This window comes from Xyrauchen texanus, chromosome 15 (assembly GCF_025860055.1).
Source record: "Xyrauchen texanus isolate HMW12.3.18 chromosome 15, RBS_HiC_50CHRs, whole genome shotgun sequence".
Taxonomy (NCBI): Eukaryota; Metazoa; Chordata; class Actinopteri; order Cypriniformes; family Catostomidae; genus Xyrauchen; species Xyrauchen texanus.
Window position 1 is genome coordinate 5,158,609 of NC_068290.1, and position 25,335 is coordinate 5,183,943.

Here is a 25,335-nt window from a genome sequence, read left to right on the forward strand (position 1 = left end):
TGCCTGGTCTGATGAGTCTCGTTTTCTGTTGAGACATTCAGATGGTAGAGTCAGAATTTGGCGTAAACAGAATGAGAACATGGATCCATCATGCCTTGTTACCACTGTGCAGGCTGGTGGTGGTGGTGTAATGGTGTGGGGGATGTTTTCTTGGCACACTTTAGGCCTCTTAGTGCCAATTGGGCATCGTTTAAATGCCACGGCCTACCTGAGCATTGTTTCTGACCATGTCCATCCCTTTATGGCCACCATGTACCCATCCTCTGATGGCTACTTCCAGCAGGATAATGCACCATGTCACAAAGCTCGAATCATTTCAGATTGGTTTCTTGAACATGACAATGAGTTCACTGTACTAAAATGGCCCCCATAGTCACCAGATCTCAACCCAATAGAGCATCTTTGGGATGTGGTGGAACGGGAGCTTCGTGCCCTGGATGTGCATCCCACAAATCTCCATCAACTGCAAGATGCTATCCTATCAATATGGGCCAACATTTCTAAAGATTGCTTTCAGCACCTTGTTGAATCAATGCCACGTAGAATTAAGGCAGTTCTGAAGGCGAAAGGGGGTCAAACACAGTATTAGTATGGTGTCCCCAATAATCCTTTAGGTGAGTGTACAACTAGGATGCTGGAGGGTGAGTAAATTATGGGATAATTTTCATTTTTGGGTGAACTAACCCTTTAAGTAATTTGCTATAAATATTGTACCTTGACTTTAACCTACTTACTTAGAAATATTATCTTCAAACTGTTGCTCCGCTATTACTGTATTTGACTTGAAAAAGAAAACTCACAGTAGAAGCAGACAGTTCACACTAATGTCTGCTATAGCGCCTCTTGTGGCTTAGTTGAGAATGCAACGCATACTTATAAACATCTGCATTTGCGTACTTGTATAGAATGTTTTAAGCTTAAGAAATTATGAAATGAATTTTCCCAGTTCATTTTCCAAATTGTTTTTGTAATATGAATTGTAATGAATAGGGTTAATGTTAAATTATAAATATGTAAATTAGAAGCATTTTCACTAGTGATTTCATTACATTACATTTTCATTTCGATTGTTTAATTATTTACTGTTATGCTCAGGGTTGTATTATCTTGGGATTTATCTACTTAAATTGTTGGATGCGTGTAGCTTCGTATATTTACATACATAGTTTTTGTACATTTATTTTTAATGGCCTGTTTGACTCTTTAAAGGAATAATTCACCCAAAAATGAAAATATGCTGATAATTTACTCGCCATCAGTCCATCCAAGATGTATCTGAGTTTCTTACTTCATCAAAACAGAATTTAAGTCTTTTATGATTTCATTTCAGGCCTCCTCCTCTAAACAATGCCAGCGAATGTATTCCATTTAAATGCATATATAGGGTGCATCAAAATAATCCACACGTCAGTTGACAAATAAAGTTCTTCTGAATGTAAACGATTGATTGTTTTGAGAAAAAAACAATACTTATATACTTTTTAACTACAAATGTTTGCTTCAGTACGTCTCTGTGACTCGCACTCATGAGAGGGATGACGTAAGCTTATTGGTAAGGTCACACTTCACTGTGGAGGAGGCAAGAAGAGCGTCATTGTTTACATAGTTTTTTATTATTATTATTTGGACATTTATATTTTATATTATTTTGACTGTTTTGGTCTGTGCTCTGTGCAAGTTTCTATTGTAAAAGATAACACTCTTCCTACCTCCTCTTCCACGTGACGCGTGACCTCACCAACAAGCTTACATGAATGTGACAGGGCGGAGGGTGGGGCCGGGTCATGATTTTACACACCCGGTCCCTTATCAGGCTATTCAAGCCTCCTGCCCCGCCCTCCGCCATGTCACAGTGAACCAGTCCACTACAGTCAAAACGACTGTGTAGCCATGGGAGAGGGGGGAGACCAGTTACAAAATCAATGGCTATGTGCGACCAGGGTCTTGAAGGGACAGACAGCAGTTGGAGGAGCCTTGCTGGGGGGTTACAGGAGGTTTTATTTGTTGTGCAAATGGGGCAAATTTGCGAACCCCAGAAACCTCTGCAATGCCTTGCGGGAATCCGGGGTTTGCCAATCAGAGACGGCTTTGACTTTAGTAGGGTCCATGCACACCACCTCGGATGAATTGATGAACCCAAGGAATGGAAACGATTGTGGGTAAAAAGCGCAGTTCCCCACCTTGACGAACAGCCGATTCTCTAGTAGTCGCTAAAACACCTGGCTGACATGCTGCACATGGCTTTGGATATTCTGGAAGAAGATCAGAATATCGTAAAGATAAACACAAAATGATCAACCATGTCTCTAAGCACGTAATTTACAAGCCCCTGCAATTGACCAATCCGAAAGGCATAACCAAATAGTTGAAGTGCCCCCTATGTGTGTTAAAGGCCATCTTTCACTCATCCCCCTTCCTGATGCGGAACAGGTGAGAAGCATTGCATAGGTCCAACTTCGTAAAGACGGACACCCCCTTCAAGAGTTCGAAATGATTATGATTTTTCAATGTGATGTCATTCAACCCCTGATAACCTATGCAGGGTCTAAGCGAGCCATCCTTCTCCACGAAGAAGAACCACACCCCTGTGGGCGATAAGGAAGGGCGGATGAGACCGGCTGCCAGAGAATCATTGATATACCTGTTGATGGCCTTCCTCTCGGGAGCTGAGAGTGAATAAAGCCACCCCAGAGGAGGAGCGGTGCCAGGAAGCAGTTCAATAGCACAGTCTTATGGGTTAGGGTCGCGGTGCGGGACCGGCTGAACACCATAGTGTTACATAGTGACGTAGATACTTTACGGAAGAAACGGCTGGACTACAAACCAGCTGTTTCATGTAGTTATTGAACAGTTTTTTTCTGTGGGAGAGAAGAACTCCCTTTTGCGTGGACTTTTTGCTTTGTAACTTTGCAGACCTTTTATATGCACAAAGAGCTATATTACACACTAAAGGAAAGGAAAATCCCCAAAAACATAATAGGGCCTCTTTAACTAGGCGTCACTGCTTCTCCTTACATGACATCGAATGAGTGGGGAGATTCAAAGGATAATTCTCATCCTGGACATATTCGGAATGCCCATGCAAGAACAGGTTCCACATGGCATGGTCATTCCACTCGCAGGAAGCGGCCAGGTTGTGAAAATCAATCGCATAGTCAGCAACTTGCCAATCTCCTTGGAACAGTCCAGATAAGACTCTCCCCACCTCCTGACCTTGAGCCGTGTGATCAAACACTCTGTGAAGTTCAGATGAGAAAGCTTCATAATTGGCACAACACAGTCTGTTGTCCCACATGGCAGTTCCCCATTCACCAGCCCTTTTGGAGAAGAGCGTGATAACACACGCAACCTTCATCATGTCTGAGGCAAACACAGAGGGCTGTAGCATGAAGAACAGTGAACATTGTGACAGAAAGGTGCTAACGGATCCTGCCAAGGGGTATGGAGAACTGTAGAGGGGGTTGTTTCTTAAGAGTGACCGGGATCAGGAGATAGACGGAGATGTTGGACCACCATGAGAGTTCAGATAGTTGCGATGCAACATCTCCAATGCCTGATTAGAAGCAGAGATTTGATCTTGTTGACACCCTAGCAGAGCTCCTTGCTGCGAGAGGGTGGAGCGAAGAGTAGATTCCGCCACTGGTCCATGATGGCTAGATTATTCTTTCAGTGCGAGAGTGAGACAGAGACCCAATAGCAGATGAACAGTTTAAAGGATTAATTAAAAACACATGTAAACATAAACTGTGCTGGCGAAGTATTAGAATCCAAGCCATGGCTTGTGACACCTAGTGGTGTGGGTGCAGCATCCTTCAAAATCAATAGTTTTCAGTTTCAGTTGACATGGCAGAAATTCACTTTTCACAATCAGCCATGATTCATTCAATCCAAGAGTGAACTTGTCCAATAGCAATAACAGGGTACCCGCGGGTCTTAAAAACCTTGAAAAAGTCTTAAATTTGATAATCTCAAATTAAGGCCTTAATAGCCTTGAATTTGGTATACAAAGTCTTAGATTTCGTTACAAAGGTCTTATATATATTTTTTGCCTTTCCTAGGATTGTTCATACCGTAACAAAATTAACTGTTAATGTAGGCTAATTAAAAAATCATGCAGCGTAACGTTGAGTGCACCTCGCGCTCCAGGTCATAGCAGAAAGCGCGAAAGCGTGCGCACCCGTTACTACGGTTACTAGGCAAGTGAGGTACAGACCGTACAGACCAAGATAGTAGCCTAGTTTGTCTGTTAAAATGGGAAAGTGTTGGTTTAATCCGCTGTGGCCAAGGAATCCGAATTACGTTTGGGTCAAGTCTGTGCCAGGAAATTACAATAATATATGATATAGTTAAGTAACATAACACGACCAAGTGAGCTGTTCTATAATATCACGATTGCAAATGTTACATTGAATGTATAGTTTAATAAACAAGTAGCCTAATATGTAGTCACTTACAATTTAGACGCATTATCGTTTTGTTCTATTTTACCTACGAAAATAGTTACAAAAGAAAAGAAACACTAAGCGCTGTCTTTTGTTATTGAATGATTCATATTTTGAACGAATCGGTTTAAAGAATGACTCAATGATTCATTTATTAAGACGGTCACTTGCCGCCACCTATTGGTTTATTGTTTAATGGCATCATTGATTTTTTTTTAATATTATTTGTTTAAACATCAATCTCATAAAATTATTTATTACAATTGATTGATAACAGCCCTTATTATTAAAACTGAATTTGATCAAATATAAGAATTTGACAGGAAAGAGAGTGCATATATATAGTAAGGTTTAAAAATTGTCCTTATAAAAGTAAATAACGCCCTGGTGTAAAAATCACAATTATGCAGATTTAAGTAGGCCATGTAAAAGCTGATGAGAATATTGCTTCAAAATAAATTTTTATTTATTTATGACAGACATTATTTAAAAAGTAGAAACATAATTATGTCATTAAAAATTTATTAGCCTATAACATTATTATAAAAACTCCCTTATGTGTGATTTAAATGGAAGTAGCTTACAAATAAATAATTTTTAACCTTTAATATTAGAATGATGTACCATCTGGGGTTCCTTATGGTGTAACGCACACACAAGACGAGACAGTCACAATGTCGGAGTAAAACTGCTTTATTAAACAGAGCAGGCAACAGTACAAAAAGGGCAAATCCAGTGAAGAGTAGTCAAGGGGAGCGTGAGGTCGAAGCCGGGGAATCGGAGTATATCAAAGGGGCAAATCCACAGAAGAGTAGTCGAGGGGAGCGTTGGGTCGAAGCTGGGGAATCAGAGTATAACAAACGAGACGAGACAAGCGAGAGGAAAAGACAGGGGAAGCTAGGGGAACACTAGAGCTGGCAAAGCGAAGGGGTAAACTAAACAATAACCAACAAGAGTGAGACGAAAGGGCAGCGTATAAATAGGGGAAAACGAACAGTGCAGGTGAGACTAATAATCTAGTGATTAGAACGAGTGCGGGTGAAACTAATACTCTGATGAATGTGAGCGAGCGCGAGAGCCAGAGGGGGCGGGTGCAGGTGAAACTAATAACAGGGAACGTGCACGCTAACAAGGGGACTGTGGAGTTAAATACAGGACGAAATGGGCAAAGAAGAGGTAAGGGCAAAACGGGACAAGGTGAATGTTACATATGGTTTACTTTACATCAAATTATATCAAATTGTTTCGATTACTTTTTTTATTTTTTACTTGAAGCAAATGTCTTGAACAAACGCTTTGAGAAGAAGTCACAAGCAGAAGTTGACAGAACTTGAGAGCCTGGGTGAAAAAATTGCAACCATGGCAGCAGAGCTGCGAAGGCTGTAGTGTTCAACACCAAGTTCAAATTTATTTGTTTATTACAAATCAAATCTGTGTTATGCTGTTGCGTATGTATTAAATACAACTGATAATTTAAATAAAATATTTTATTTAATTCAAGTAGCCTACTTGAACATAATTATTTTCTAGGGTTCAAAATTTATACAGATTTGACATTTTCCCCTCATACTTCTGTCGGAATGGGTACGAAGTTGGCATTAAATTTCATTTGAAATGGTATTAAAAAGGTCTTAAAAAGCCTTGAATTTCATTTGGAGGATTCTGGGGGTACCCTGAATAAGGTTAATGAGATTAAGTAAGTAGAATTAATACGGTCATGTGATGCTAAAATGGCAGCCCCCATGAGGCCATGGGCGTCCCTGCCCCATGTAGAATAAAACAGCTTTTATTAGGTTACTGATATGACTATAGTCCTCATCTCATGTGAGTGCTCATGATTTTAAACATATTTACATTTACATTTATGCATTTGGCAGACGCTTTTATCCAAAGCGACTTACAGGGCAATTATTACAGGGACAATCCCCCTGGAACAACCTGGAGTTAAGTGCCTTGCTCAAGGGCACAATGGTGGTGGCCACTACACCACCACTCACATATGTTAAAGTGTTTAGTGGTAAAGGAGGAGTGTGTTTGTAAACGGGTGTATGTTGTGGAAATTAGGAGCGGATCCGTAGGAAGTGTCCATTGAAGCGTGGTGTGGTGCTGAGAACCAAGCCAAAGGCAGTCGTATTCCCGACAACAGGCAGAGACGAGGAATCCTTCCCTGGCGATTTGTGGGTGGTGAGGACAGGCGTACAGAAAACTGGAAGGCAACCACATTTCCCGACATGCAAGCACGTTAATCAGTGGCATGATCAGCGCCTCCCCGGGAATGATCAATATTTCAATGGAAACCGCCTGTGGACATACGGGAGGGAGAAAAACAAAGCAACACAATAAATTGGCAAACTCACCGGAGCCGTGACACATGTCCAAATCAAATGAAATCTCAGATCCCAAAATAGACAAAGCAATTGAGCCAAATTAGACCAATCAATCGAACCAAGTATGAAAACCATTTTCTAATAGTCATGCAGTCAGGCCAATAAAAATAAATGTAGGAAATATATGTGTAAATATATGAAGCTACACGCATCCAACATTTATGTTAAGCACACATCCTGACCCATATCCTGATATTAATTCTGCTCAATTGGAGTTTGAATCCCCTCTCTTTGCATGTGTTTTATGCATTTTAACCCCTCCCAAGCCATATATGACTCTAATAAATTTCTTCCTGTGAAAGCTGGAAAGGGTTTAAGTGTGATATTTATGATGCTGCGGGGCTTCTTGCTTGATGATGGTTTAACCATCTGTAAGAGGAAGCCCATAGAATAGAGAATGCCAAGCGCTAAAGGTCATCTTTAAATATCACTTCGTACAGGCAGGCCTGATAAAATTAATGACTTGAAATTTGTTGACTCATTAAGTTGGAAGACTTCTGCTTACAGAAACAGGTAGCTTTACTCTTTTGGCTTCCTTTGGAGTTTATAGACCATTTCAAGATGGTTTTTGGAAGTGGCATCTTTTTGTTTTGTTTTGTTGTTTTTGAATTCCCAATAAAAATTACTTACGTTTTAAGTTCTAAATTAGCCTTATTTTGAGCCCCACATTTTTTAGACTTTCAAAGCTCTCGTGGTAAATATGGTAAAGTCTTCGAAAGGAATAGGGCATTGGTATGATCGCTTCTGAATGGAACGCACCCTCATTCAAAACAACAGTGGGAGGCGCTTCATTCATAGTGACTTTAACATGACTAACATTACTAAGGTTAACACGATTATCATAAAATGCCATTATTAAAATGTGGACCATGTTAGGTGAACATAACTTACGCCATCTAATTGTAAGTTTAAGATTTAGTGCTCTAAAAGTGACTGTCACTCCTATTATTATAATGAAGGATGCTCCGCAACTAATTTATTTTAACATTTAGTCATTAAGCAGATGCTTTTATCCAGAAGAAAGAGACAAGAAAAGTATTTTGATCCTTAAAAAATAAATCCTTACCTTGTCTGCAGGTCACGTAGACAGCATTATTTAATGGCTTCATTGATTATAAAAGGAGCAATCCAATATTCCTAATCTCTCCCACTGAGGGATTAATTGTAAGCATCTAAACTACAATACACTTTCATCGCCTCTCTTGCAAAGACACCATCAACAACAAGTCAAGATGTTCTTGGTCTAGAGTTGTATTTAAAGGATGCAGTAATGACACCTCATTGTTTATTTTCAGTTTTTGCAAAGATCGAATTTGTTCTGTTTTATCTAGACTCTAAAAGGACGTGCTAGTCATTTTATTTGGACAGTTCTGGGTTGTCGCTACCGGAAATGCTGCAGGGCATGCGCAGTAGCGTTCTTTGTGATTGTTTATGTTTTTAAAATGGTCTATAAAGAGCAATGATGCCTGGTTAGTCTCTCAAGGGAGAACTGTCAAACCCATTTGAAGTTCACGTGGACTTCTATGATTCTTTTATGGTGCTCTTTTGTCATTTTGGAGGGAGTATATTCTTCAAAATGTTTTTTTTTTGTGTTCCAGGTTTCAAATGCAGTTTCATGCTGACTAAAATGCCCGAAAGTAATATTCATCACTAAAGCTTCCATTAAAGCTTTTTGTAATAAATGTGTCCTTTTCAAGATTAATAAGAGGTTGGTGGGCCAAATGAGGGATATTTTAGCCTCTAAATAGAACTGTCGATTATGCCGTACATTTTGAATGGAATAATAAGGCAATTCTCTGCTTTTTTGGCCAGCCTTTAATGTTTAATTATTCTGTCACAAATAATACATCAGAAATTGTTTTTTTTTAATAGCATCTGTCTTTGAGAGGGAAAACTGAATTATTTATATCTGCCAAATGAATGCCTTAGGCGTGAATTGTACATATTAGATTCCAGCGTTTGTGTTTATAGAAAGTTGTCGACCAACCGTACATTTTGCATCTGGGCAATATGGCAGAAAATCTGTTCCTGATGTACCGGGGTCCCTCAGTAATTCCAGTCTATAAGAATTCTTGGCACCGTTGTGAGTGCTACTACATTAGGGACTTTATTAGATTGATATAAACAGCACCAGACTGCCTCATGTTTAATGCAGTGCTTTGGTGCTGTGTTGGATCTTTTTATGCCTAACACACTTGGTCTCATTCACTAAGAAATGTGTACAAGTTGTGTACTTAAATTCACAGACAAGGTTCTCACACTACTCTTTTTTCCAGATTCCTATGAACATATGGTTGATCAAGCTATAACGGCCACTGTGGTGATATTTTTATTTTTATGATTTAAAGGGATAGTTCACCCAAAAATGTAAATTCTCTCATGATTTACTCACCCTCATGCCATCCCAGATGTGTATGACTTTCTTTCTTCTGCTGAACAAAAATGAAGTTGAAATGATTTTTAATAGAATATCTCAGCTCTGTAGGTCCATACAATGCAAGTGAATGCTGGCCAGAACTTTAAAGTTATAAATAGAATGTAAAGGCAGCATAAAAGTAATCCATAATACTCCAGTGGTTAAATCCACGTCTTCAGAAGTTATATGATAGGTATGTGCTGGAAATATATCAATATTGAAGACATTTTTTTTACAATAAATTATCTTCCCTGCCCAGTAGGTGGCGATATGCATGAAGAATGTGAATACCAAAAACAAAAAATGAAGAATGTGGGAGATTTATAGACCAAAATGACTTAAATATTGATCTGTTTCTCATATGGATTTAATCATTGGAGTTGTATGGATTAGTTTTATTCTACTTTGGGTGTTTTTTTAAGCTTCAAGGTTTTGGCCACCATTCACTTGCATTATATGGACCTACAGAGCTGAGATATTATTCTAAAATACTTTGTTTGTGTTCAGCAGAAGAAAGAAAGTCATGCACATCTGGGATGGCATGAAGGTGAGTAAATGATGAATTTTAACGTTTGAGTGCACTATCGCGTTCGGTGTTACGGTATCACAGTATTAAGGTGCCTTGCTAAAATGATTAGCAGTTTAATATTTATATATGATATTCTGTATTTTCCAGGAATAAAGTTGCAACTGACTATAAGTCACATTGTTCAGAGAGAGAAAAAAAAAACACAGTTAGATCGCATTGTATTGGGCAGGCACTATGGCCCAGGTGTGGCCGCCCCAGTCCCGACTTCCCCTGAGTCGTTCTGTTATGAAGAAAGATCTCTATGTTTTGTAACTCAAATAAACAGCTTTTAGTCTGTGAGCTAGACAGTATGCCTTTTGGATTGTATTTATTCATTTACGTTAGAGGCTGTCTATATGTGGAAATTTCTGATATTTTAACCCTCTATGCTGCACTTTAATAATCCGATTCACTGACTGAATGTTTTTACTACGAGTGTAATGACACGTAGGATTTGATAGAAAAATAATGTTATGATGGACAGAATATTTAAACTGGTTGCATAAAGAATCCGAATTGGCCTCCAATACGCTTCTGCCATCTCTATGACGGATGTTTTCATCTGTTTGTATGTAAGCATATATGGGCTTTGTTGTGTGTGCGTTTGAACATTTGTGCAGTTCCCGTGTGGCTTTGAAATGAAGTGACGGTGGAGTGAAAGATGTTCCAGAGTGTGAGTGGTTAAAATCCTGCCCGGAGGACATGTGGCACGTGTACGGGGGCTGTGTGAGGACGTACCCGTGGGCCTGTGTCACATCAAACAGTAGCAAATGACTGCAGCCACCCACGCACCTCACTGTTTATTCAACAAAGCAATTCTTTACTCAATCACCCAGACATGTTAGTTTAAGTCTATTTGTGGGGAACAACTCGCATTAGGAGACGCTGACCATGTGCAGTTATTCCACCTTGAGCAATTAGTCTCAAACCGCACAGCAAATGAATGTAATTAACACGAAAGCCACCATAAAAATAACAAATAAATAAAGAACTCTGCAGTACACAAAATCTGCTTTATATTAAAACGACTTTGGCTAGTTGTTGAGAAAGAGACAGTAGAGCTTGAAAAATATTAACAATTAATCCTTTAGGTCATGTCGGAATGATCGTATTTACAAGAGTAGCGCACATGAATGCCTCCACTATGTCGTAATTACAAGTGGGAATCTTGCAATCTGAAACATTTTTGCATGTATACAGTGAAATGTATTTGTTTTGGCATGCTTGCTTCAGTGATCAAGCCGAAGGTTACTGTGTTTGAATGTGACATCCAAGTGTTGCAAGACCTCATCATTTCACTGGTTATTTGAAGGGGGCGTAAGTTATAGTGGGCGTGCCTTGTAGTAGTCTCGCAGGATGAAGACAGACACTTCTCATTTGATTGAGTGGTCCATCTAGCCAGGGGCAGACTCAGACTAAAAAGTAGCCATGGACTTTCTGGCCTAGAGCGGCCCACCAAACCCGGCCCGCAACACACCACACCATAACACTGAAATTTGACTGCTAGTCATGACAATGGGCCCCACCAGCGCAAACATTGTCATATCTTTAAAACATATAGTCAAGTCAAGTGGTTTTTATTGTCGTTCAACCATATACAGTTAGTACAGTACACAGTTGCAAGTCCTCAGCATTTCACTGGTTATTTGAAGGGGGTGTAAGTTATAGTGGGCAGTCCGCTCCTGCGTTCAGCCAACACAATAACACTGACTCAACCAGACGTGTGAGTTGGAGGCCGGATTATCTGTTTTTTTCGATCAACAGCAGACGGGTGTATTCGGAAAGCTGTTTTTTTTGGGGGTATTTTGTTTTCTTTTTTGTTTTGTTTTTATTTTTCTCCCCATTTGGACTGCCCAATTCCCAATGTGCTCTAAGTCCTCGTGGTGGCATATTGACTCGCCTCAATCCGGGTGGTGGCGGACGAATCTCAGTTCCATCCACATCTGAGACCGTCAACCTGCCCATCTTATCACGTGGCTTGTTGAGCGCATTACCACGGAGACATAGAGCATGTGGAGGCTTCACAATATTCTCCACGGCATGCACGCACAACTCACCATGCACCCCACCGAGAGCAAACCACATTATAGCAACCACGAGGAGGTTACCCCATGTGACTCTTCCCTCCCTAGCAACTGGGCCAATTTGGTTGCTTAGTAGACCTGGCTGGAGTCTCTCAGCACGCCCTGGATTCGAACTTGTGACTCCAGGGGTGGTAGTCAGCGTCAATACTCGCTGAGCTACCCAGGTCCCTGGAAAGCTGTTTTTAAACAAAGAACGCTAGTGCTGCAGAAATTACGCATTTCTGCTTTATTGCTCATCTTTTGCTTTTTTTTTTATAATTTTTTTTTATATACACTAACACAGAAGAGAAAAGAAATATGATATTACACTACATGCCAATTTTTTCGACCAAAATCACTGAAAAGCACAATGTATAATAATTACGACCGCCGTGCTTGAAAGTTAGAACTTCTGAGGAGGACTTAAAAGCAATCATTTGAAGCTTTTTTGTTTCCTTTTGCCTTATTGTCATTGGAACGCAATGTGCAGAGGTGTGTGAATTTTGCCTGCAGCTAGCCTGGTGGGTTTGCAGCGGGAACATGCTGGGAAGAAGTGTTCTCCAGAGAGATGAGTCACTGTGTTTTATTTGTCGCTAGATACTACATCTATACAACTTTCAGCTCTCTGCCTCTTTGCCATCCCAAATGTTTGTTGTCGTTGTTCTAGTCTGTTGCATTGCCTTGAATAATTGACACCAAGTTTGTTCAAAACAGTGGGGGGTTATATCCATGTTGTCTTTAAGCGTTTAAAGTTGTGTGGTGTGCTAGCATTGAGCCGTGGCACCAGGCCTCCCCGTGGTCAGATTGCAGCTTGCTTTCTGAGCCTTTTCCTCTCATTTTGTTGCTGTAAAGTTCTAGTTAAACTCTGATCCAGCCTCTGAGACTCTTTTGCTGAAGGAAGCTACGATTGGGGCCTTACCACTATTTTTGTTATTTTTCTTCTGGTACTGTTCGTTCTCCATGCTATACAGGGAATATAATGATTTGAGATGCTTTTGGATTATTCTGCAGCATTCAGCAGTAAAAGCTGAATGTGCACTTTAATTGCAAACTTACACAAGTCATAATTCTTACATGATTCACCCAGGGGGCAATATTATTGCTCCGAGGTTGCTCTTCCAGAGCTCAAGAGACCTAATGGAGTTTTCAGTTGTGTTTAATTTAGAGTTTATATTGAAACACTTTCTCCTATCCCAGCTTAATATGCAGAGACAAGAACAGGCAAGCCATTTGTAGGTTGATTACCCTGAAAATGGTTAACACTGTGGTGCTAGAAAAAATGTCTCCGTTCGACTATCCTGACTTTACAATCCATATTTAATTTTATTTATTAATTTATTGCGAATGTGGGGATATTGCATAAAAAATGCTTTATGGAGACACCAATATAAAAATACATTTTTCAAAATGCACTTAAAAATGTATACTCAGGGTGGATAAATGTTTTATTTGATAAGAAGACATGCACATTTACTAAGATTGAAACCAAATGTGCCAATTTCCCCAAAAGTGGCAATTTTGTTCTCTTGAACAAATGGGATAAAAGTTCTTTGTTCACAAATTGTTTCTAAGATATTCAGATTCTTTTGCAAACATTAAGTTAGTAACTTGGATAGACAAATGGCGTGAGTTTGGGGAGGAGCCAATTTGTTTGGTTGAATAATGGAAGATGGGGAGTGCAAATTCTCAAAATCTATTTGAAAACATATATACACTCACGTAGAACTTCATTAGGAACACTATAGTCCTAATAAAATGCCCAGTGTGGTCTTCTATTGTTGTGGCCTATCCGCCTCAAGGTTCTTATGACATTTTGTGCATTCTGAGATGTTATTCTGCTCAATACAATTGTACAGAGCTGTTGACCTTTCAGTCAGCTTGAATCAGCCTGGCCATTCTCTGTTGACCTCCCTCATGTTTTTTTTTTTGGCATCATTCGGAGTAAATTCTAGAGACTGTTGTGTGTGAAAATCCCAGGAGATCAGCAGTTACACAAATACTCAAATCAGCCCCTCTGGGACTAACAATCATGCCATGGTCAAAATCACTGAGGTAAAATTTTTTCTCCATTCTGATGGTTGATGTGAACATTAGCTGAAGCTTCTGAACCATATCGACTTGATTTTATGCATTGCACTGCTGCCACACGATTGGCTAATTAGATAATTGCATGAATACATAGGTGTACAGATGTTAATAATAAAGTCAGTGTATTTTTTATTTCTGTTTGGTGGTGTAGAAATTACACACTTCAGGTAGAAACTTTGTTTTAGATGTTGTGAAATAAATATGAATAGCTTTGTGTGGCAGGGCGGAGGGCGGGGCCAGATCGTGATCCATCACACCACCGTCTTTCATCGGCCTTTATCCCTCTCGGAGGCTTAATTTGCCTGATAAGGGACCGGGTGTATATGATCACGACCCGGCCCCACCCTTCGCCCTGCCACACTAATATAATTGAAAGAATTTAATGTAAACATTTTTGAGTTCACATTGAAATCTTGAGTCTCTTAATTCCAGTTTTTGTTTTCTGGGCTGCAGTTTGAAACATTTTTGAGATCTCTTCTGAATCTCTGAGGAGACACAATGTGAGATTACCCCAGTCTTTTTCTCAGATCATTTCACAGTAATTGTTTTCTCAGCAGTACATCAGAGAAACAGGAAACTTAAGCAAAAGTCTATATTTGCTCTCCACTTAATCTGTTGTCTAGGTGAAAAAGTTGAAATATTAAAGAGCTTTCTTTTGTGATGAGTCTTTCCTATGGTCAGTCATGTATTTCTGCAAGGAAACACAGCAGTAATTCTTCTTGTTGGGGCTTAAACCATTCATTTTACGTAAAAAACATAATTTATTTGCTAACACACATATACAACCTGATCTCATAAACAAATGATGTGACTGTGGCAACATTTTTGCAATACTCCATCAGTTGAGCTACTGCACAATTTGATCACATTTGAACAGGCTAGCAAATGTAGTTGATTATTTAATGCAAATGTTAAAATGTATGGCCTAAGAAGTCATGCGCTATAGGAAAAGTGTTTTGATGTCATAAGATAACATTGTTTGAGGAACAAGTGTTTATGAACTGTTTATGAACTGACAAATATGCAGTTTTAATCATGATTTGTGTGAAAGTTAATTAAATGTCATTTTTTTGTCGCACCTCTAGGGTTCATTTCACCAAGAAACTGTGCATTATGTACAATGAAGCATGTAAAAATTGTTTTGCAAAAATGTAGGTTTAGTAACGTGATTTTATGAGACCTGGTTTATGACACGCACGCACAGAACCACAAAAACCTGAAGTTGTAGATAGATTGGGAAGGACAAGAACAACCTTTCACAATCATGTTTTCTAGATCATGTTGGTGACCTCAGCTGTAAAGATGTCTACTAGATTTGGTTTAATGGTCTTCGCTTTTCTTGGTGAGAAAGAAAGAGTTTGGATATCCAACATCCAGAGCTGTTTCCTTGAGATAATAAATAATTAAAAGTTGACAAAGCTCTGATGTCTTTGTGCATGTTAATAATGCTTTTGGTGAAGAACTCAGATCATTTTTGATTGGCCCTGCATGGAACTTGTTTAATTTATCAGCCTTTAGGAGATAATAATATCAAAACAGACAGTATGTGTGACCCCTGTACAGTGCATGTGGAAAAAATTTATTTTACTTGAAATACACCACTATTATTGTACGAAAAATCCCACAGAACCCTATTAGGTAACATACTTTGTGTTTTCCAGAATTAATCATGTAATGAATGCATGATTTTGACGTATTCTCTAATATCCTGTACTTGAACTATAATAAGATACTGTAAGCTTGACAAAGAAATTGCCGAAGGGGGTCTTTGGTGTATCATTCTGAAAATATTAATTCCAGGCGTCATGCGTTCCCAAGGAGCATTTGTTGTTGACTGTTTATAATTGAGGTGGTATCGAAAGACATTCAAATTGAGGACACTATATGAATGTTTATTAGTGGTGCTTGTTAAGGCAAGAATCATTATTATTATTGCTCACTTTACATAAGCAAAGGCTTTGGCTACTGTGGGGTCCCTTTGAACGTATACATGTGCTTTTTGCGTTGCTCTGGTGGTAACAATCCTCAAGGGGGCTATAATGATACCTTCAAATCTAGGGTTGGAAACTAGGGTTGGTTCTTTTTCAGAATCGGTTCCATTTCCTAAAAAATACAGAAACCGAATATTTACATGACCTTCAGTTCTGCTAATGGTTCTTGAATGTGCATTCTCGTACCGACACAAATGGGACCCTATGCTAAGATACTCTAACACCTGTATTGAATCAGCAGTGCAAAACGAATCGGTTACCTAACGTAACCTCGGTTCTCTCTAGATGAGGGAACGAGTATTGCGTAAGCTAGCTTACGCTACGGGAAAGATTCATCTTTTCTGAGATATTGAAGCCAAAAAATTATCCTTAATTTTGTATCATTTGTCAACGCAGCGCAGCAACTGCAGACCTTGAGCGGGCTAGCTAGCGAGCTCATTGGTTGCTCTGCGGCAACTGCTGCAGCCTATAGATCGAACTTGGCGAACTCGCGTCCAATGAGAGGCGTCCGCGCTTACTGCATCAAAGCCTGCCAAAATGGGCGTGGCTAGAGTGCATATAAGCGTAGTTCGTGAGGCTGGAACCCTGGTTTTCATTGAATGAAGCGAAAGTCGCTCGTGGCGCGAAGCACGGCCGGCTACGCAATACTCGTTCCCTCATCTAGAGAGAACCGAGGTTACGTTAGGTAACCGATTCGTTCTCTTCACGAGAGGTTCTCTCGTATTGCGTAAGCTAGCTTACGCTACGGGAACCCATTGTCAACGCTGTGCGCGCCAAGCATCCACTGCATGAGCCCCGGGGGTGGGGGGACCCGGGGGAGCCCTTGTGAGTGGGGAAATAATATTTGGCCGGCAAGAGTGCGGGCCAGTGTGTGTGTAATACATAAGCACATAGTGGGAAGGGAACGACAGAGCGGCAGTGCCGGTCTGTGTGGAATGATTCCCATCAGTGCAGCTCACCAGGGGAGCTGTAGCGTATTAAACCGCTAGTAGTTTTGCCTGCAGGGCGGGCACTTCCAGATTGTAAAATCTGACAAAGGTGGAAGGGGAAGCCCAGCCCGCTGCCACACATATGTCGTGAATGGTAATCCTGCTGGACCATGCCCACGATGAGGCCATGCCTCTAGTGGAGTGAGCCCTAATGCCCAACGGGCATGGCAGGTCTTTTGACGCGTATGCTGCAGCAATAGCGTCCACTATCCATCGTCTAGATTGTCTAGTGTCTGTTTCGAGGCGGCGAGACCTTTGGTGCGCCCTCCGAACGAAACGAAAAGCTGCTCAGAGTGTCTGAAAGAGGCGGAGCGCGCAGTATACAATCTCAGTGCTCTGACTGGGCAAAGGAGATTGGCGTCACGTTCGCTATCGGATGCTGGCAGCGCTGATAGGGAAATGACCTGTGCTCTGAAAGGAGTACCGATCACCTTGGGAACATAGCCATGTCACTTGGTCCAAACTCAAGACACGCAGCGCTGACAGACAGCGCGTGAAGGTCTCCCACACGTTTGACTGATGACAGGGCAGTCAGAAAAACGGTTTTGAGTGAAAGGTATCTCAAATCCACGGATTGAAGCGGTTCGAAAGGAGGGGCTTTCATAGTTTCGAGAACTATAGAAAGATCCCAGATAGGAACCGATGGGGGGCACGGGGGGTTCATCCTTCTAGCTCCCTTGAGGAAGCGGATGACCAGCTCGTTTTTTCCCAGTGACTGGCCGTGCAGGGGTTCAGCGAACGCCGTGACGGCCGCCACATACACTTTGAGCGTGGATGGGGATCTGCCCTTATCCAGCAGCTCTTGTAAAAACAAGAGCAGCGACGACACCCCCTGGGTGGGGATGTCCGTGGGTCCAGGTCTCTGTCGGTGCACCATTTTGAAAACACAGACCATTTTGACGCATAGAGTCTTCTCGTGGAAGGGGCTCTAGCTTGTATGATGGTGTTTATTACCCCTTCTGGCAGAGCGACGGGTAGTCCTTGATCACCCACGCGTGCAGCGCCCAGCGCTCTGGGTGGGGATGCCAGCTCTGAAGAAAGCAGCCATCGAGTCTGTTGGGAGCCTGCTCAGGGGGCGGTGACCACTCGAGCCCGAGGCGGTCGACGGCCTGTGTGAGGAGGCGTGTTAGTTCCCCTTTGACTCCGGCGCGGGTCCTGCTGGATTCCTGGGCCGAGGAGGAGGCGTGGGAGCCTGACCACTCCTCGCTGTCCGAAGCCATGATGGAACAGCCCTTATCCTCCGCCTCGTCCTCCGAGATGGCAGCAGTGCGGCCGCTGGGCGGCAACTGCGCGTCCCGGGTGGGCGGGGAGAGTGAGAGCGATGCTCGAGGGAGAGGCTCGGCGAGGCAGTCGCTTCTATCACCGGTTCTGGCAGCCTTTGGGAGCGGCGCTTTTTCCTGCACAGCGGAACGGAAGGCGCTGGCGGCTTCAGTTCTGAGCGCTCGAGTCGAGCCCGCGAGGGTCGACATCGAAGCTCCTCGCAGAGGTCGCATCCGCCTTCAGCGAGGGCGAGCTCTGCATGCCCCAGTCCCAGGCAGAGAGCGCAGATGATGTGGCGGTCTCCAGCACTGAGAGGGGCGCGGCATGAAGCGCAAGTGGTGCGAGGCATCTTAAAAAAGACGCTCGTTACTCTTTTGTGAAGTTCGTTAAGAACTAGCTTGCTCTAAAAAAGGATACGTCGCCGGATGGCGTAGCTCGCAGGATGGCTGAAGGTGGCGGATACGGCCGGCTTCTTCGAGCGCTGTCCAAGCTTGCTAGATGCCCCTCGAACGGCGACGCGGCTTCCAGTACAGAGATGCGAAGAGCTTCGCTGAAGAGATGAAAATCAGGGTTCCAGCCTACGAACTACGCTTATACGCAGTCTAGCCATGCCCATTTTGGCGGGCTTTGATGCAGTAAGCGCGCGGACGCCTCTCATTGGACGCAAGTTCGCCCAAGTTCGTCTATAGGCTGCAGCAGTTGCCGCAGAGCAACCAATGAGCTCGCTAGCTAGCCCGCTCAAGGTCTGCAGTTGCTGCACTGCGTTGACAAATGATACAAAATTAAGGATAATTTTTTGGCTTCAATATCTCAGAAAAGATGAATCTTTCCCGTAGCGTAAGCTAGCTTACGCAATACGAGAGAACCTCTCGTAAGAGAACATTCAGCAAGACCCGTGTAGTCACCGGTTCTTAGGAGCCGGTTCTTTTGAATCTACAGCACAGAAAATACAGTGCGACCAGTGTGATTCCCGAATCACAACGTCTGATTCTTGAATGAATGACTCTGAGCTGTTGTGTTGACTTTGTGTTGTTACTGTGTTTTTTTGTGAAAAATATAGCTCGACCAGTATAGTCAGATTTCAAATAAATGACTTATGAGCTGGTTCTTTTAAATCTACAGCACAAAAAATGTAGCGTGACAAGTATAGTCTGACTCCTGAATGAATAAATCTTAATGGCAGGTTCTTTTTAATCTTCAGTGCGAAAAATATAGCGTGACCAGTGTAGTGTGATTCCCGAATGAATAACTCTTACAGTATGAGCCGGTTCTTTTTAATGAATGAAAAACTTACTGAGCCTCAAGAATGAAACCAATTTTTTTGTACTGGTTTGTGTTGTTACCGTGTGTTGTTTTGTGAAAAAAAATAGCACAACCAGTGTAGTCCGATTCCTGAATAAATTACACTTATGAGTTGATTATTTTGAATCTACAGCTCATATTTTTTTAGCATGACCAGTGTACTCTGATTCCCGAATGAATGACTCTTATGAGCCATTTTTTATTTAATTTATTTATCTACAGCACGACCAGTGTAGTCCTATTCCCAAACTAATGACTCATTTGAGCCAGTTAGATGGTCCACCACAACAGCAGGGTAAGGTTAGGGTAAAGGGTAGGGATTTGTACAAATCCCAAGGTATTTGGGTCAACTACTGTCATGCTGGACCAACAATTAACCCTATCCTTAAAGGCCAAAGTAGACTGGTTGTCCGCATTGCTGATCACTCTACAGTCTGCATGCGTCGAACGCATTTATATTCGTTTGCCTTCAGAAAAGTATACTTTAAAGACAACGTGGTTGACCGGGTGCAATCCGATCTGAAATGCCAAAAAAATAAGAATACTTGGGCCTAAACCATAAATATCCAACTTCAGCATACACGAACTCATCCTGCTCTGTTTGGGTTGAGGACATGAATGATACCTTTGGTTTGATGAGAGAGCGATTACTTTCCTAAGCAATCGGATTTCTGGTAGACTATAAAACAGGCGAAGAAAATATCCTATAGACTTTCATGGAAGGAAGCGCCTGAGGCATATCTAGGGTTTTGACTTGGGCCAGTATGCAACCACTCAGAACACCCAAGCACTGGCACTGGCACTGTGGTGGTGGCTTAAGCACAGGCAAGCATCACAGATCTTGTTTCAAATTGAAGCACAAAAGCATTTTAGGCCTAAAATTTTAAACCCATTCATCTTAGACCAAATCATTTTTTTCATATTTAAGAATATTAGAGCACAATATTGAGTTGACTGTGTTTTATTGTGCTAGCTTTTCCATGCCTTCTTCTAAATGTCATGTGCTGAAATTCACTAAATATGTGCTGCTCCTTTCAAATGTAACAAATGTGCAACTACCGCACCTCTTTCAATTACAGGAAATATAATTCTTTGAAATGCCTAAAATTGCAAAGAAAGAGCAGGTTTGATTCTGAATTATTCATACGCAATGACAAACATATGGCTCTGTTTTTCTGACCTTTAGCACCGCCGTTGTATGATTCTTTATCATCTGTGTAATGCATGCCGCTTGCCTAAAGGCATACTGTGTTTTGTGGCCTCAGGCGGCACTTTTTTTGAATTATTTGATTTAATAGTTTCAGGATCGACTCTTCTACACTTTTATAGCTTTACTTACAGTTGCAATATTAATTTATTGCATTCCTGTGCAGAAGTTTGAGTTTCTTGTTAGGGCTTTTTGTGTAGTTACTTTGGTAAAGTTGGTAGCGCCATCTAAATTAAATAAGTAATGATTGGATTGGGACTCCTGCTGGAAGAGTAGTGAATTATTGAGTATATTGTTGAAGATGTCAGACGGCCCATACTGGAGGTTTTATTAGCTCTAGGAATTGTTGTTTCACTCAGGGTACCTTTGGAAACAGCTAAGGGAGAACTTTGTCATGGGTTCCACCCATAGGAAAGGAAAAATGACGAATGAGTTCTCTTTACATGAAAATCAACATGAAATCAAAACTGAATCTTTACATTGCTTAATACTTTTTTCTGGTCTTATTGTGTGTGATTCAATGGTGCACAAAATCATGTGATTGATAACCAATAGGACATTTTTAGTGCATGTCTATTTTTAAGATTTGTTTTGTAACTTGGTCTATTTTTTTGGTCTTTAGTCTTTTAGTTTTTGTCTGTCTCTCACCACAGTTCTCTTCGGCCAGTTTATGTTGTTCCAGACGACCCCTAATGATGTGTTGGAAATCTTTGACGGACCCTCTACGGATTCTCCCCTCCTCACCTCGATCTATGGCACTCACTCAGGTAAAAGGCTTTGTTTACCACCATTATGTGAGAGCATCTAAAGGCCAGTCTGCCGAAGACGAGGCAACTTTAAAAATCATGGACTGTGGCAGTCAGTTTTCATTTCTGACAGCAGTTCTGCTGCGGTGACTGCCATGTTTAGCCATTTTCTTGATTAAAACTTGGAATTAAAAAGAAAGAGAGACTTTTTTGAACATCTTAAACCATGAAAAGTTGTTAGCTTTTATTTTTGGATCCCATTGTAAATTGTGTTTTTAGCATAATTCAGACTCATATTTTCTTTTAAGCCTATACTCTTTTAACCATTTGTAACTGGAGGCAGATAACAAAACTGTTTTTATTCTCACCTCCCCAAATTTCTATTCTCAAAGGCGAACCATTGCCACTGAGCTCTGCAAATGAAATCACCATCAAGTTTAAAACCGAGGGGCCAAACACGGCCAAAGGCTTTCATTTTGTCTATCAAGGTATGCACTTTTCAACTAATCTCATGTAAACTTAAATCAACAGCATGTTCAGAATAGCATACTACTGTGCTACACATAATATCTTTGCAGTATGTACTCTGTATTGCACTGTGCAGGATACTTTACTCTAAAATAACCCTCCATTTGCTGTGTGACGAAGAACCAGGAAGTGATATAAGTTGTAATTTTGTCTTTCTCAACTCATTATTTTATCAGAATGCTAACATTTAAGAAGTTTTACACCGAATTGGATGAAAATACGAAATAAAAGATTTTCCAAGATTCTATTAAATTAAAATGTATTTGTTTAGGGATGTCCAGATACCGAAACTGGTATCAGAATCGGATCTGATACCGTGCTCATGTACTCGTACTCATGCTCGTAAAAATGCTCAGATAGAAAAAAACTATGCCATTGTTGCCGGTCCTTCTCGCCCCCGCTCCAAACGGGACTCGAACCGACGTCTCCGGTGTGGGAGGTGGGTGCGCTAACAAGGAGGCTAAAGGCTGCAGACTCTAGCGTCAGTTGCTAGTGCACCTCTTCAGGTCAGGAGAGTGAGGTTTACACACTGCACAGCTATATACCAGCTGGCTCCCGTTACACTCACCCCCCTAAACCTCACTCCCATCCGGGTCACGGCAACAATGTTGCCGGTCCTTCTCGCCCCTGCTCCAAACGGGACTCGAACCGACATCTCCGGCGTGGGAGGTGGGTGCCCTAACAAGGAGGCTAAAGGCTACAGCCTCTAACGTCAGTCGCTAGTGCACCTCTTCAGGTCAGGAGAGTGAGGTTTACACAATGTACAGCTATATACCAGCTGGCTCCCGTTATACTCACCCCCCTAAACCTCACTCCCATCCGGGTCACGGCACCAATGTAGCCGGTCCTTCTCGCCCCCGCTTCAAACAGGACTCGAACCGACGTCTCCGGCGTGGGAGGTGGGTACACTAACAAGGAGGCTAAAGGCTACAGCCCCTAGCGTCAGTCGCTACTTCACCTCTTCAGGTCAGGAGAGTGAGGTTTACACACTGCACAGCTATCTACCAGCTGGCTCCCGTTACACTCACCCCGCTAAACTTAACTCCCATCCGGGTCACGGCACCAATGTTACTGGTCCTTCTCGCCCCCGCTCTGAACGGGACTCGAACCGACGTCTCCGTTGTGGGAGGTGGGTGCGCTAACAAGGAGGCTAAAGGCTACAGCCTCTAGCGTCAGTCGCTAGTGCACCTCTTCAAGTCAGAAGAGTGAGGTTTACACACTGTACAGCTATATACCAGCTGGCTCCCTTTACACCATCTTAAGTACAAATGTCATTACATCAACACTCAGCACACAAATTGAAATCACATTATGTCCTATTGAGATTACTTCATGGCAAAAGCTGTGATGTAATGAGATAAATATAGAATTGCATTTCAAATGTGAGCACTTGTGAATGTGCGGAGACAGTGTTGTGCTGACGCTAGCTGCACGTACATTTTAAAGCTCCTCCTTGGCTCATACATGGAAAACGCATCACTGGCTCTGTTTGTAGCAGATGACAGTGAACAGAGAGCAAATTCACATTGTAGCGTGAGGCACAAACAGATTACATAGGTTTTTTATTAAATTGCAGCCTTTGCGATCACTTAGCGTCCGGTGTCATAATCAAATGAGTCTGCCCGTGAAATAGAGTCTTGAAATGGTGAAAAGCACTATAGATATGACAATAACTTGGCTGGTTTCGCATTGTTAATGAATATGTTTATTTAAAAAAAAAAAACAATCATGCATTAAAGAAATTATTTAGGAAAGTTTTAGCTAAATGTTCTTAAATGCGCTCAAACCTGCTTAGGACACAATTATTTTTCCATCATAATCGCTGCTGTACATATACAAATGTCAGGTGTGTAAATATGTGAAATATTTTGTATTTTGCCAATTGCAAGCTAATTAAAAAACAAACAGAACAAGAAATTTTTTATTTTACACACTAAACATGTGGTAATATACTATTATGTGTAACATTTTATCTAGAAGTCATTAAATGTCATATTTACAAAGTTAGATTGACATACATCATAAAAGGAATTTGTACGATTGATACTCAGGCAATGAATATTGTACTCATTAAAAGTTCTAATAGCCCATGGAATCGCTAGGAATCATTATGACGTCAAATGCGGACCCATTTTCACGGGCGGACTCATTTGATTACGACATCAGCTTTTCCGGACTGAAAAGCTGCCGTCATAACAGAGAAACACTTCAAAATAAAAGCTCAATTTAAATGAAAAAGTATGGCAGAAATATATCACTACTGTATAGATATGTAATATTCACTGTTTTACTACTACTACTAACAATAATAACAATAAATCAATAGTAATTGTATTATATTTAAGCAATATCTCACATCTATGCAGAACTTTATTTGACAAAATTTTAGATTGTGCTGTGAGGTTTTGTATTAAGGCACTTCATTTAATATATTTTTTTTTAAAGAAAAATGCAATATTATGTTTTTTTTTCTCCCCAATTTGCAATTCCCAATGCGCTCTAAGTCCTTGTGGTGGCATAGTGACTTGCCTCAATCTGGGTGGCGGAGGATGAATCTCAGTTGCCTCCATGTCTGAGACCGCCAGTCCGCCCATTTTATCACATGGCTTGTTGAGCACGTTATCACAGAGACCTAGTGCGTGTGGAGGCTTCACGCTATTCTCCATGACACCAACTCACCAAGCACCCCACCAAGAGCGAGAACCACATTATAGCGACCTTGAAGAGGTCAACCCAACATGACTCAACCCACCCTTGCAACCGTGCCAATTTGCTTAGGAAGGATGCCCTGGATTTGAACTTGCGACTTCAGGTGTGGTAGTCAGCATTTTTAATTGCTGCGCTACCCAGGCCCCCAATTTAAAGTTTTAATAATGTTTTTTTTTTTTTTTTAAGTTTTGGTGATACAATTTAAATAAACTCTTGATATGGATTTCAGAAAAAAGACAAACAAAGTTTCACTGAATTAAACATAGTAAATATACAGTAACTAATTTAAGTTCACAAGGTAAAAATGTAGCACACAAGTGTTTGAAATGTGAAACTGATTGAAAGTTTTTTTAATTGTTGCACACTATTTTAGATACTATGTTTTAAATAGTAGGCACTAGGCAGGATCCAGTATACTGTGCAGTAAGCAATATGCTAGTATTCTATTCAAAATATTCAAACACTGCTTTTTGAAACAAATAATTTAGCAAATTGTATGCTGTTTTACATTTTATTTTTAAATAAATAGTAGGCAGTATATAATGTTCAGTGTGCAGTAAGCAGTACGCCAGTATACACACTGTTTTACATACTATTTAAAAAATTTAGTCAGTATACAATAAGCAGTAGTATATCATT

The 25,335-nt window shown here is 41.1% G+C and overlaps 1 protein-coding gene across 1 annotated transcript in view; it reads left to right on the plus strand.

Annotated features, from left to right (window-relative positions):
- Positions 1 to 25,335, plus strand: part of csmd3a (CUB and Sushi multiple domains 3a) — a 372,265-nt gene that overhangs the window by 206,909 nt on the left and 140,021 nt on the right. The window contains exons 32-33 of the mRNA XM_052143551.1: positions 21,367 to 21,480; positions 21,852 to 21,947. Coding sequence (XP_051999511.1) covers positions 21,367 to 21,480; positions 21,852 to 21,947 — 210 coding nt within the window. The remainder of the gene's footprint in view (positions 1 to 21,366; positions 21,481 to 21,851; positions 21,948 to 25,335) is intronic.